Here is a 13,293-nt window from a genome sequence, read left to right on the forward strand (position 1 = left end):
TGGAATAATACCCCTTTCCTTGTTGTAATAGGGGTACTTTGACTATCACCTGCTGAGCGTACAGCTTGTGAATGGCTTCCAACACCCTCTCCCTTTCGGAAGAGACGGTTGGTAAGGCAGACTTCAGGAAACGATGAGGAGGATCCGTCTCTAATTCCAACCTGTACCCCTGAGATATTATCTGCAGGATCCAGGGGTCTACCTGCGAGTGAGCCCACTGCGCGCTGTAATTTTTGAGACGGCCCCCCACTGTCCCCGAGTCCGCTTGAGAGGCCCCAGCGTCATGCTGAGGTTTTTGCAGGAGCCGGGGAGGGCTTCTGTTCCTGGGAAGGAGCTGCCTGTTGGTGTCTCTTCCCTCTTCCTCTGCCTCGTGGCAGGTACGACAAGCCCTTTGCTCTCTTATTTTTGTAGGAGCGAAAAGGCTGCGGTTGAAAGGTCGGTGCCTTTCTCTGTTGGGGAGTGACTTGAGGTAAAAAAGTGGATTTCCCGGCAGTAGCCGTGGCCACCAAGTCTGATAGACCAACTCCAAATAACTCCTCCCCTTTATACGGCAAAACCTCCATGTGACGTTTTGAATCCGCATCGCCTGTCCACTGTCGTGTCCATAAGGCTCTTCTGGCTGAAATGGACATAGCACTCACCCGAGATGCCAGTGTGCAAATATCCCTCTGTGCATCACGCATATAGATAAATGCATCCTTTATTTGTTCTAACGACAGTAAAACATTGTCCCTATCTAGGGTATCAATATTTTCAATCAGGGATTCTGACCAAACTACTCCAGCACTGCACATCCAGGCAGTTGCTATAGCTGGTCGTAGTATAACACCTGCATGTGTGTATATATTCTTTTGAATAACTTCCATCTTTCTATCTGATGGATCCTTAAGTGCGGCCGTCTCAGGAGAGGGTAACGCCACTTGTTTGGATAAGCGTGTGAGCGCCTTGTCCACCTTAGGGGGTGTTTCCCAGCGCGCCCTAACCTCTGGCGGGAAAGGGTATAATGCCAATAACTTTTTTGAAATTATCAACTTTTTATCAGGAGCAACCCACGCTTCATCACACACGTCATTTAATTCTTCTGATTCAGGAAAAACTGTTTGTAGTTTTTTCACACCATACATAATACCCTGTTTTACGGTATCTGTAGTATCAGCTAAATGTAACGTCTCCTTCATTGCCAAAATCATATAACGTGTGGCCCTACTGGAAAATACGTTTGAATTTCTACCGTCGTCACTGGAATCAGTGCCCGTGTCTGGGTCTGTGTCGACCGACTGAGGCAAAGGGCGTTTTACAGCCCCTGACGGTGTTTGAGGCGCCTGGACAGGCATTAATTGATTGTCCGGCCGCCTCATGTCCTCAACTGACTGTTTAAGGGAAGATAAACCATCACGTAATTCCACAAATAAAGGCATCCATTCTGGTGTCGACCCCCTGGGGGGTGACATCTGCATATTTGGCAATTGCTCCGCCTCCACACCAATATCGTCCTCATACATGTCGACACCACGTACCGACACACACCGCAAACTCACAGGGAATGCTCTAATGAAGACAGGACCCACTAGCCCTTTTGGGGAGACAGAGGGAGAGTCTGCCAGCACACACCACAAAGCGCTATATATACAAGGGATATCCTTATATTAAGTGCTCCCTTATAGCTGCTTTAATATATATATATATAGCCATTAATGTGCCCCCCCTCTCTGTTTTACCCTGTTTCTGTAGTGCAGTGCAGGGGAGAGACCTGGGAGCCGTTCTGACCAGCGGAGCTGTGACAGAAAATGGCGCCGTGTGCTGAGGAGATAGGCCCCGCCCCTTTTTCGGCGGGTTCTTCTCCCGCTATTTTTCCAGTCAGGCAGGGGTTAAATATCTCCATATAGCCCCTATGGGCTATATGTGAGGTATTTTTAGCCTTGTATAAGGTTTATATTTGCCTCTCAGAGCGCCCCCCCCCAGCGCTCTGCACCCTCAGTGACTGCCCAGTGAAGTGTGCTGAGAGGAAAATGGCGCACAGCTGCAGTGCTGTGCGCTACCTTATGAAGACTGAGGAGTCTTCAGCCGCCGGTTTCCGGACCTCTTCACGCTTCAGCATCTGCAAGGGGGTCGGCGGCGCGGCTCCGGGACCGGACTCCACGGCTGGGCCTGTGTTCGATCCCTCTGGAGCTAATGGTGTCCAGTAGCCAAGCAGCAAATCCACTCTGCATGCAGGTGAGTTTACTACTTTCCCCCTAAGTCCCACGTTGCAGTGATCCTGTTGCCAGCAGGACTCACTGTAAAGAAAAAAAACCTAAACTAAACTTTCTCTAAGCAGCTCTTTAGGAGAGCCACCTAGATTGCACCCTTCTCGTTCGGGCACAAAATCTAACTGGAGTCTGGAGGAGGGTCATAGGGGGAGGAGCCAGTGCACACCACCTGACCTAGTAAAGCTTTACTTTTTTGTGCCCTGTCTCCTGCGGAGCCGCTATTCCCCATGGTCCTTTCAGGAACCCCAGCATCCACTTAGGACGATAGAGAAATATAAATTGCAGTGTAATAATAAAGCTGTCCAGTATTTGTGGGCTACATGCAAAACCAGACAGTATTATCCTGTCGCATAAAGACAAATGTATCTGCACTAGGGAGGCCAAACCCGGGCCATTTTTCAATCCTGAGTATCAGGATTAAAAAATGGTCAATCCCGGGATTCTCGGGATTAGCATTTCCCTATGTGGCCGCCCCCCTGGCCCCGCACACATAACTCATACATCGGGGGAATATCCTCTTCTCTCGGCGGTTCCCGGCGGCAGTCAGCGGCGGGTGACCTGTGACTGCACGTCATGCTGCACGGGGGAGCTGGGAGGAAGAAGCCGGACAGCATCTGAGCATCCTGAGGACGCTCAACACTGATCCCTCAATCCCCGGGAATGGAGCTTCCAATCCTGGGTTTGAATACCAGCCGTTTTTGGGCCTAAATCCCGAGATCCTGCCGATCCCAATCCCGGGATTGGCCTCCCTAATCTGCATTGCAGCATGGTTTGTTACAGACACAAAGGTGGTGTTTTTTTCCGGGTTTCGTTCAATGCATAGATAGTGTCTAGTTACACAGTAGTCAATAGGTCGACCCCATATTGTCGACATGGTCAAAAAGTCGACAGATAAAAGGTTGACTGTGTTTATGGTCAACAGGTTCAAAAGGTCGATATGACAATGGTTGACAAAAATGGTCGACACTAAGTTTTGTTTTTTTCTACTTTTGCTTAAATTACCATCCACGTAGACTACAATCAGGAATGGCAACCTGCGAAGCGAGCCCGGGGGGAGGGGAGTCTATGTTCCCACTAATCATGGTCACAGAGTGTGAAATGGACAAATGGACAAACAAATAAAAAACTGTGTCAACCCATGCTGTGTCGACCATTTTCATGTCGACCTTTTGTACCTGTCAACCTCAGACACAGTTAATCTTTTCACCCCGTCGACCTTTTGCATGTCGATCTTATGGGGTTAACCTATTGACTGTCTATGTATTTTCTGTAGCGCTATTATACCACACGCTTTTTTTGCTTTGCCCCCACCTCTGAATCAAACCAGTTGCTATTAAGCCTGGCGAGGTGTTTAGTTTACCTTTGTTCATGCTCCCCTAAGGGATAATACATGAAGAGAAAAAAACACATTCTGTCTTGTTTGCTTTTAAAATTTCTGTGTATACTCTAATTAGCTATTGGTTTTCTCAATGGAGATTTCAAATACCTCCGGGGACAATCTCAGAGTGTGAGAAACATGTTTGTTTGTTGTCTCCCTGAGTTATTACTGAGGAACTGTGTATATGACAATATCAGTGTGTTTAATGTGTAGCCATTGTAATCACTCCTTCCTCCATTATTGTTACTGGCAAAGATAGGTGGTCAATAAAACCCAAATAGAGAAAAAAGATTATGGAGATAAAACGTTATCTATATCGAAAGTTCACTTAATGCGCCCTTCCAAGTCTCACCTTAGTAACTAGGCACATGACCTTCAGACTGTTATTGCTCCTGTATGTAACTTTATTTTAATTATGCAATGTTTTCCTAAATAAGCAACTTTACCTAAATGAGAAACTTTACCTACCATTATACATGAAATTCCTATATTGTTTCTACTTAATGAAATATTTTCATAGTGCTCTATTTCAGCACATTAGCATATAAGGAGAGATGTGCTTCTCTCTCTGGGCAGGCAGAGACTGAGTGACAGATTTGCAAACTTGCTGTTAAGAAATACTCAGTGTAGGTTGGTGGGTTCCTGTACAGGGGCGGGGCCAGTGATGTCACAGTAATGCAAACTACTGCTCTCTTACCTAAAAAAAGACCCTGCCTATCAGGGCGCAGTTTACTAAATGTCACAGGAGCTGCAGCTCTCTGCTATGAATTGTGGAGTTTTTCACTTTCCTTTTAACAAACCTGCTGAGGAAAGTTAACAATGATCGGTAGTCAATATGGTTCATATGTTGGTATATACTGCTGGTATTATGTCCTGACTGTGGGTTAGGGATGAAAAAGCTGACATGTTTCCCAGTAATGGTATGATGATATTACCTGTTACGGTGCAGCAAATATCTGTTGTAATCCCTAATAGCTGCCAATTTTACCTCTTATGTTTTTTCTATTATTCCCCTTGTGTTCCTGCTTTTGTTGCATAGGAACAGTAATTCATATGGTCTGGAGAATAGCAGGGAGTGTTCTGCCACTGCTTATTCTGAATGTGAAGCATCTCCTGTCAGTGGAACAACATTATGTGCATTGTTTGACATGGTTTGTTTTATAGAAAGAGATTCACAAAAAAATTAGCACTCCTAGTCCTGTATTAGCTGCAGAGTAGGGTTGTCCATTAAAGGGTTTATATCGATTGTCTCCATCAACGTAGCAGGAGACCAACAAAAAAAACCCATTGATGGTTCGAACCATAAATGGGTATCCAACGCATGAACATGTGCCAGTGGTGGAGCCAATCAGAGAAGGGGGAGGGGTAAGGTGACAAATCTTGTAGCGTGACTAAAAAAAAAAAGGCATCAGACTTCCTCATCGATGGCAAAGACACATTGGTCCTCCACTACTAATAGCAAAACCATTGACCACATACCATCAACGGTAGTAAACCATCAATAGTTTCTATCCGTCAATGTTCTATGGACATTTGAACCATAGAGTGATTGTACGCAGTGGTGTTGCTTTAGTAAGGTGAATGCAGCACTCAGCTGTGGCCCGTTTTGCTGGCGGGGTCCCCAAATGTAGTACCGTGATTACCATCCTTATGTTAGCGTGGGTTAGGCATATTCTCTCATTCACATACTGCATACACATGCAATTGTTGACAGAGGTGTTCCTGGGGTAGCGGGAGGTAACAGGTATAATTGGAGGTAATGAGGATGAAGCATCTGTCTATACTTTGAATTGGACACCAATGCGCCATATGCATTATATGAGAAAACACGTGACGTACATGAGGGTCTATACACTAAGCCTTGGAGAGACATAAAGTGGACAGAGATAAATTACCAGGCAATCATCTCCTAGCTGCCATATTGCAGGCTGTGTTTGAAAAATGACAGGAGCTGATTTGCTGGAACTTTATCGCCATCTAGTTTATCTTTCTACAAGGCTTAGTACACAAGTACATAGACCCCATACTGCCAATGGGTCTTCACTCTCATAAACCCCCCCCCCCCAGTAATTTAAAAAAATATTATAAAAGTTGAAATTATTTAAGAGATAGTTGGAAAGTCATAATAGGGATACTGTATCTCCCAACTGCCCCGATATAGGCAGCGGTCACTTCCTAAAACTGCTGTGATGTATACCTATTCACTAAGATAATAGACATCTTTTCAAATAATCCAGTGTTAGGGCTTACTTCTTGTCCCACTACATTTTGTATTGGGCAGACCCACAAATGTAAATGACTTTCATTCAGGGGTGTGGTATTGAAGGTCGACCACACTCAGGTAGACAGTGTCTAGATTGACCACTATTGGTCGACAGTAACTAGGTCGATAGGGATTCTAGGTCGACAGGGTCTAGGTCGACAGGTCAAAAGATCGCCATGAGTTTTTAAATCTTTTTTGGCGTCGTTTTCGCCGAACAGTGACCTGGAACCCCAATTAGTGCACCGCGTCCCCTCGCATGGCTCGCTTCGCTCGCCATGCTTCGGACTAGGTGCCTCGCTCCGCTACTGCTGTGCTTCCCACAGGTTACCGTTCCCAATCGTAGTCCACGTGGATCGGAAAGTATGAAAAAGTAAAAAAAAAATTAAACATTTTTTGAAAAACTCATGTTGGCCTTTTGACCTGTCAACCTAGAACATGACGACCTAGAGACCCTGTCAACCTAGTTACTGTCGACCAATAGTGGTCGACCTAGACACTGTCGACCTAGAGACCGGATACCATCATTCACTGCTAGATAGAAACAAAACCAATCACATACCAGGTATTACAGTCCCTTGTGATTGTGGCACCTGCAGGATATCGGTTACCAGAATGAACACATGAGCACGCAGAGACATCAATGCACAGAGAACCATCAAGGACTTTTCCCTCTGTGTAGGAAACAAATAAATAGAACAATTAATATGCTTATATAAATGTTGGCAGAAATCACTTCCTGACATATTTAAAATGTACTTGTCACCAGAGCCTCAAGGAGCCACCTCAGGCGCCAATGCAACAGCCAGGCCCGGCTCTACCCGCTCAGCGAAGGGATGCAGTGCAGGGAGGCGCTGGGACAGAGAGGCGCTTTCCCTGCTCTGAATCCCTTCACTGCTGCGCCGTCCTGTGACTCCTGTCCCCCCTGCTGCTGCTGTGTCTGTCACTGTATGACAGTCACTGGCAGCAGCGTCTGCAGAATCAAAAACCTCCTGCCTCCCCTCCCCGTGTGACAGCGGCTGAGTACGGGACAGACGGGGGCGGAGCTTAACGGGCCGAAAGGGGGCGGGGCTAACCGGGACAGAAGGGGCGGGGCTACACTGACCAGGCTGCACTGTACAGAGGGAGACTGGCTTAGGTAAGTGGTGTGTGTGTGTGTGTGTGTGTGTGTGTGTGTGTGTGTGTGTGTGTGTGTGTGTGTGTGTGTGTGTGTGTGTGTGTGTGTGTGTGTGTGTGTGTGTGTGTGTGTGTGTATGGTGGGTGGGTGTGTATGTGTGTGTATATATGTGTGAATTGTGTGTGTGAGGTATGTCTGCGTACGCGCACTTTATGGACGCTAGTACTGGGGGGGGCATTACGTATAATGACGCTACTACTGGGGGAGGCCATTACATGCAAGGACGCTACTACTACTGGGGGGGCATTACGTATAAGGACGCTACTACTACAGGGGGGCATTACGTGAAACTACGCTACTACTGGGGTGGCCATTATTTATAAGGACGATACTACTACTAGGGGGGAATTACGTATAAGGATGCTACTACTACAGGGGGGGCTTTACGCGTAACAACGCTACTACTGCTGGGGGGGGGCATTACTTATAAGGACGCTACTAGTACAACGGGGGAATTACATATAAGGAGGCTTCTACTGGGGGTGCATTATGTAAAAGGACGCTACTACTACTGTGGGGCATTACGTATATGGACGATACTACTATTATGGGGAATTACGTATAAGGACGCTTTTACTACTGGGGGTGCACTACGTATAAGGACGCTACTACTGCTGGGGGGGGGGCATTACGTATAAGAACGCTACTACTACTTGGGGGCATTATATATAAGGACGCTACTATTACTCGGGGGGCATTACGTATAACAATGCTACCACTACTAGAGGGGCATTACGTATAAGGATGCTACTACTGGGGGGGCATTATGCATAAGGACGCTACTACTACAGGGGGGGGCATTACATGTAAAGATGCTACTACTGGGGGGGCCATTACGTATAAGGACGCTACTTCGACTGTGGGGGGGGCATTACGTATAAGGCCGCTACTACTACTAGGGGGGAATTACGTACAAGGACGCTTCTACTACTGGGGGTGCACTACGTATAAGGACGCTTCTACTACTGGGGGGGCATTACGTATATAAGGACGCATCTACTACTGGGGGTGCACTACGTATAAGGATGCTACTACTACTCTGTGTGCATTATGTATAAGGATGCTACTACTACTGGGGGGGCACTACGTATAAGGATGCTACTACTACTGGGGGGCATTATGTATAAGGATGCTACTACTACTGTGAGTGCATTATGTATAAGGGTGCTACTACTACTGGGGTGCATTACATATAAGGACGCTACTACTACGGGTGGGGCATTACGTATAAGATTAATAAGATTGTGCTACATTGTGGCGTAATTTTAAATGGGGGTACTATTGTGTGGCCATGCCCCTTAGTTGTGAGACCACACCCCTTTTCCCGGCGCACGCCAACGGAATATGGGAGGGCGCAATTTTATAGTTTGCAGGGGGGCGCCGAACACCCTAGCACCGGCCCTGGCAACAGCCATAGCATATGCCAGTACTGTGTATACAACCGGCCGTGAGGTGGGTTCCCACTCAAATCAATAGGAAGCTATTCCAAGGGGGTGGGGCCAGGTGCAGTTTATGGCCCAAATGTATTAAGCCTTAACAAGAGATAAATTGCAGACGGATAAAGAGTGATAAATGACCAACCAATCAGCTTCCTAACTGCCCTGTCACAGGCTGTATTTAAAAAATTACCGTTAGGAGCTGGTTGGCTGGACATTTATCTCTCCTTATGCATTTCAACGGGTGTGTATCGCGTGACCGCCGGTCAACATACCGACGCCGGGATCCCGGCATTGAGATGGCCGGCGGGGGGGCAAGTGCAATGAAGCCCCTTGTGGGCTCGCCACAGGTTCTATTCCCACTCTATGGGTGTTGTGGACACCCATGATTGGGAATAGTCCCTGTTAGTCGGCATGCCGACTGTTGAGATTGTGGGCGGGATATAGGTGCTGGTATTGTGACCGCCAGTCACATAACTACATCCCATCTCAACTTTATCTTTTGTTAAGGCTTAATACATTTGGGCCTAAGAGAGAAAGGGGCCGTGTGCAGTCTTTGTGTGGGCTCCCCCTCTTTGCCGACGCAAAACACAGTATAACAGTACAAATATCACTACCTCCATGATGCTTGCTTATTATGCTATTATTATTGATAACAGTTTATTAAGCGCTGACATCTAGCGACGCTTTGTGCAGACTTTGTGTTAAATGATACTATAACGAGAGTGTAAATGCTTCATAGCACTACATAGGTGCAATATGAAGTGCAATCAATTTGACGGCTGTTGGGATCCCAGTGGTCAGGATACAGACACGGGAATCCTGTCAGCTGACAATACCGACGGCGGAATCCCAACAGCCGATAATACCGACAGCCGGAATCCCAGCACGCAGGGACTATTCTCAGTTGTGGGTGTCCACGAGACCCATAGAGTGAGATTAGAGCATGTGCAACCCCGCAAGGGGACTAGTACCACTCGCCCGCCGGGAAATAGTATGTATTCCTTGCAACATATTTATCCTCCTCATACTTGGCTCCCTAAAAGGGTGAAATGTACTAAGCAGTGAAAAGAGTGGAGAAGTGAGCCAGTGGAGAAGTTGTCCATGGCAGCCAATCAGCTGCTTTGTACAATTTAGTAGTATGCAAATTACAAATGTTTTTTTCAGTGCTGATTGGTTGCCATGGGCAACTTCTCCACTGCCTCACTTATACACTCTTAACGCTGCTTAGTACATCTCCCCCTTACTCACATGAGGAATCAGTAAGGCTGATCGGTGTTGGTGACTTACCAGGACAGCTGCAGCCGTCAGTGCACTGTTCCGGGCACAGTTCATTAATGTTGAGACTCTGGCAGGTTTTCACACAAGGTGATATGCACTCATTGTACTTCATCCCATGTGGGCATTGGGGTTCTACACAAAATAAATTATAGATAATGACAATTAGAACATGCATTCAAACAAAATAAGAAATAAAAGTGTTTGGTGGTGTAAAATCTTGAATATAACACATTGGGGTAAATTTACTCTGGTGGGAGATTTTTAGAACTGCTGATGTTACCCATGGCAACCAATCAGATTCTACTTACCATTTATCTAGCTGCTTCTAGCAGATAATAGATATAATCTGATTGGTTGCTATGGGCAACATCACCAGTTCTAAAAATCTCCCACCTTAGTAAATTTACCCCATTATGTGTTCTTGCTAAGTTTAATGCTCTACAGCTACTGTAGGCTTAACATTTTAGTTTGGTGCTTGAGCCTCTTAGATTGGTATATACTTGCTGGACTTTTGAAAAAGCATTTCAGGGAGATGCTGTTTTCACAGTAAGAAATAAAGCTGCAGTGGTCACAGGAAGAGGCTGGAAAGATGGCCAACACGTCCTGCTCCCGCTTAGTAGAGGCGTAACTTTGCACTGCTGGATCTGTCCACAGTTTATGCATGCTGACTGAGAGGGCCTGCACGGGCGGATGGATCTGAACAGATCCCTCCTTATAACCTGGACCTACTTCTCTTAGGAAGGAATGGGCCTCTGGGAACCAGTTGTAGGCTCTCACAGTCAAACTGTGAAAAACCTTCAGTTTTTGGAGCTTGATGAACAAAGGTCCTCATACTTGGACAGTACCAGGGTTGCAAGGGGATCCGGTCTCTAGGTCGACAGTAGCTAGGTCGACCACTATTGGTCGACAGTTACTAGGTCGACAGGGTCTGTAGGTCGATAGGGTCTCTAGGTCAACATGGTATAGGTCGACAGGTCAAAAGGTTGACATGAGTTTTTCACAATTTTTTATTTTTGTTTGACCTTTTTCATACTTAACGATCCACACGGACTACGAATGGGAATAGTAACCTGTGCCGAGCGCAGCGAGGCACCTTGCCCAAAGCTTGCGAGCCATGCAAGGGAACACGGTGCACTAATTGGGGTTCCCAGTCACTGTACGGGTAAAACGACACCAAAAAAACCATAAAAAACTCATGTAAACTTTTTGACCTGTCGACCTAGACCATGTTGACCTAGAGACCCTATCGACCTACAGACCCGGTCAACCTAGTTACTGTCGACCTTGAATACCACACCTGTTGCAAGGTAGGCAGGAAAGATCAGTGATATGTGTATTACCTGTGTAATGAAGAGCCCGGATTCTTGGATTTCACTAATGTAAGTGAAAATTACTAATAAGTGAAGATGAATGGGCCCCATAATCACTGATGGGTGACAGGTTTGTGAATCTTGAGCTACAGCAAGCAGTGACATACTGTACCTACAAAAATACATCATGTTCTCCTGGGAGCAGTATTTACCATGGGATGCACAAGCATTGGTAATGTTCAGACTGCACATGGACGAGGACATTGAAAAGTTTATAGTAAATTGTCAAACATGCACCAAATTATAGAGTAAAACCAAATGACAGTGAATGCTGGAGAAGTCCCAGAAAGCGCCTGGAATGTTTCAGGATCATACCAGCACATATGCAATAAGGAGACTTGTCATTGGTGCGCTGTAGTGGATTACCACAACAGATAATTACATTACTGAGAAGCTTTATCCTTTAGAATGTAAGCTCTGAGGGAAAGGCCCTATCTCCTCTCCATTTTTGCTATGTAATTGTGCGTTTAGTTGCCATCATGTACATCTTTAAACCTGGACTGTTATTGTGCCTTGTACAAAGCTACAGAACTCTTGTGGTGCTCTTTACCACTCACGTGGACTACCGCGAGCCATGCGAGAGGGGAAGTGGTACACTAATGGGGCTTGTTTGTGGCAGAAAAGTGACAAAACACTCAAATTTGTTTTTGTTTTTTAAAAATAGTGTCTACCGTTTTTGCGTCGACCATTTCCATGTCGTCCTTTTGACCCATATAGACTTTTTGACATTGTTGACCTTTCCTACTGTCTACCTATTCTATGTCGACCTTTGGACCCTGTCGACCTTTTGACCCTGTCGACCTAATGCATGTCTACCATTAGTGGTAGACCTATTGACTGTAGTCCTTTTTAGTGTAGATCTAATAATCCGCACCCCTTCAACTGTAAGTCACTATTTTCCTGTTTTGATTATTTGTTTATGTACTCTGTAATTGGGCGCTGCGGATTCCTTGTGGTGCCATATAACTAAAGGATAATAATAATAATACAAATTGGACCTGCCGTATTCTAGAGGAGAACCAGGGATATTCTGCCTTCTTATAGAGAGGTACAGGACCTGGCTTTTTTCCCTGGCTCCAGCCAAATAAATAATTATTAACTCTTAACACTCTGTTACATTCTAATCCTGTTGTCAAATAGAATCTCAGAGAATCAATAGCTCATTTTACTGACAAACATTCCTTCTAGATGAGTGAATCTAATATCCTACTAAAAGGCCGTACACACTGGGCGATAATCCTCAAAGATATGAACGATCTCGTTCATTAATGAACGAGATACCGCTCATATCTTTGAGTGTGGAGGCACCAGCGATGAACGATGCGCAGTCCCGCGCTCGTTCCTCGCTGGTGCCCCGTCGGCTGTGCATGCAGGCCAATATGGATGATCTCGTCCATATTTGCCAGCACTTCTATGGAGCCGGGTGACGGGGGGAGTGAAGAAACTTCACTCCCCCCGTCACTGCCCCCCGCTGCCGGGTCGCCTGTCTGCCGTATCCGCCGGCGGGTAGCTCGGCGGCGGGTCGTTAAATGTGTAGGGCCCATTATACTAATACAGAGCACAAAGACCATTTCAACAAATTTAGGTTCTTTTTTTTTCTTCTTAACATAGAAGGGGAAACAGCCATACCCCAAAATAACCATGACTACTATTTTGACTTAGAGTTGGGACAATTAGACAATGCTTCCACTTTTCCAACATGCGGTTTATCTACCCCAATTAAAAACAGTTGTAGTAACTACCTACCTGCACTTTTTTAAGTAGCATATCAGACCCTTCCATCTCAGTGACCGAAAGATTACCCTTAGCCTATTCAGATGACAATTCCGATGTGTAATATGCATTAGAACGTACTCTGTCATTTATATACAGTATCCTACCACATACTTCTTATGAGGCTGCATGACCTGGTTCTGGTATGAATGGTCGACCATGTTAAGGTCGACATTCATTAGGTCGACCACTATTGGTCGACATAGACATGGTCGACCTGGACTAATAGCCGACACATGAAAATTGTCGACTCGTGACAGGTCGACACATGAAAATGTCGACATGGATTTTTTAACTGTTTTTGGTGTCATTTTTTCCGTAACATGATAAGGAACCCCAATTAGTGTACCGCGTCCCCTTGCATAGCGA

The 13,293-nt window shown here is 45.9% G+C and overlaps 1 protein-coding gene across 1 annotated transcript in view; it reads right to left on the reverse strand.

Moving 5' to 3' along the window:
- Positions 1-13,293, reverse strand: part of VWF (von Willebrand factor) — a 487,638-nt gene that overhangs the window by 407,077 nt on the left and 67,268 nt on the right. Inside the window, exons 8-9 of the mRNA XM_063928500.1 lie at positions 9,791-9,913; positions 6,450-6,561 (exon numbers count right to left, since the gene is read on the reverse strand). Coding sequence (XP_063784570.1) covers positions 6,450-6,561; positions 9,791-9,913 — 235 coding nt within the window. The remainder of the gene's footprint in view (positions 1-6,449; positions 6,562-9,790; positions 9,914-13,293) is intronic.

This window comes from Pseudophryne corroboree, chromosome 6 (assembly GCF_028390025.1).
Source record: "Pseudophryne corroboree isolate aPseCor3 chromosome 6, aPseCor3.hap2, whole genome shotgun sequence".
NCBI lineage: Eukaryota > Metazoa > Chordata > Amphibia > Anura > Myobatrachidae > Pseudophryne > Pseudophryne corroboree.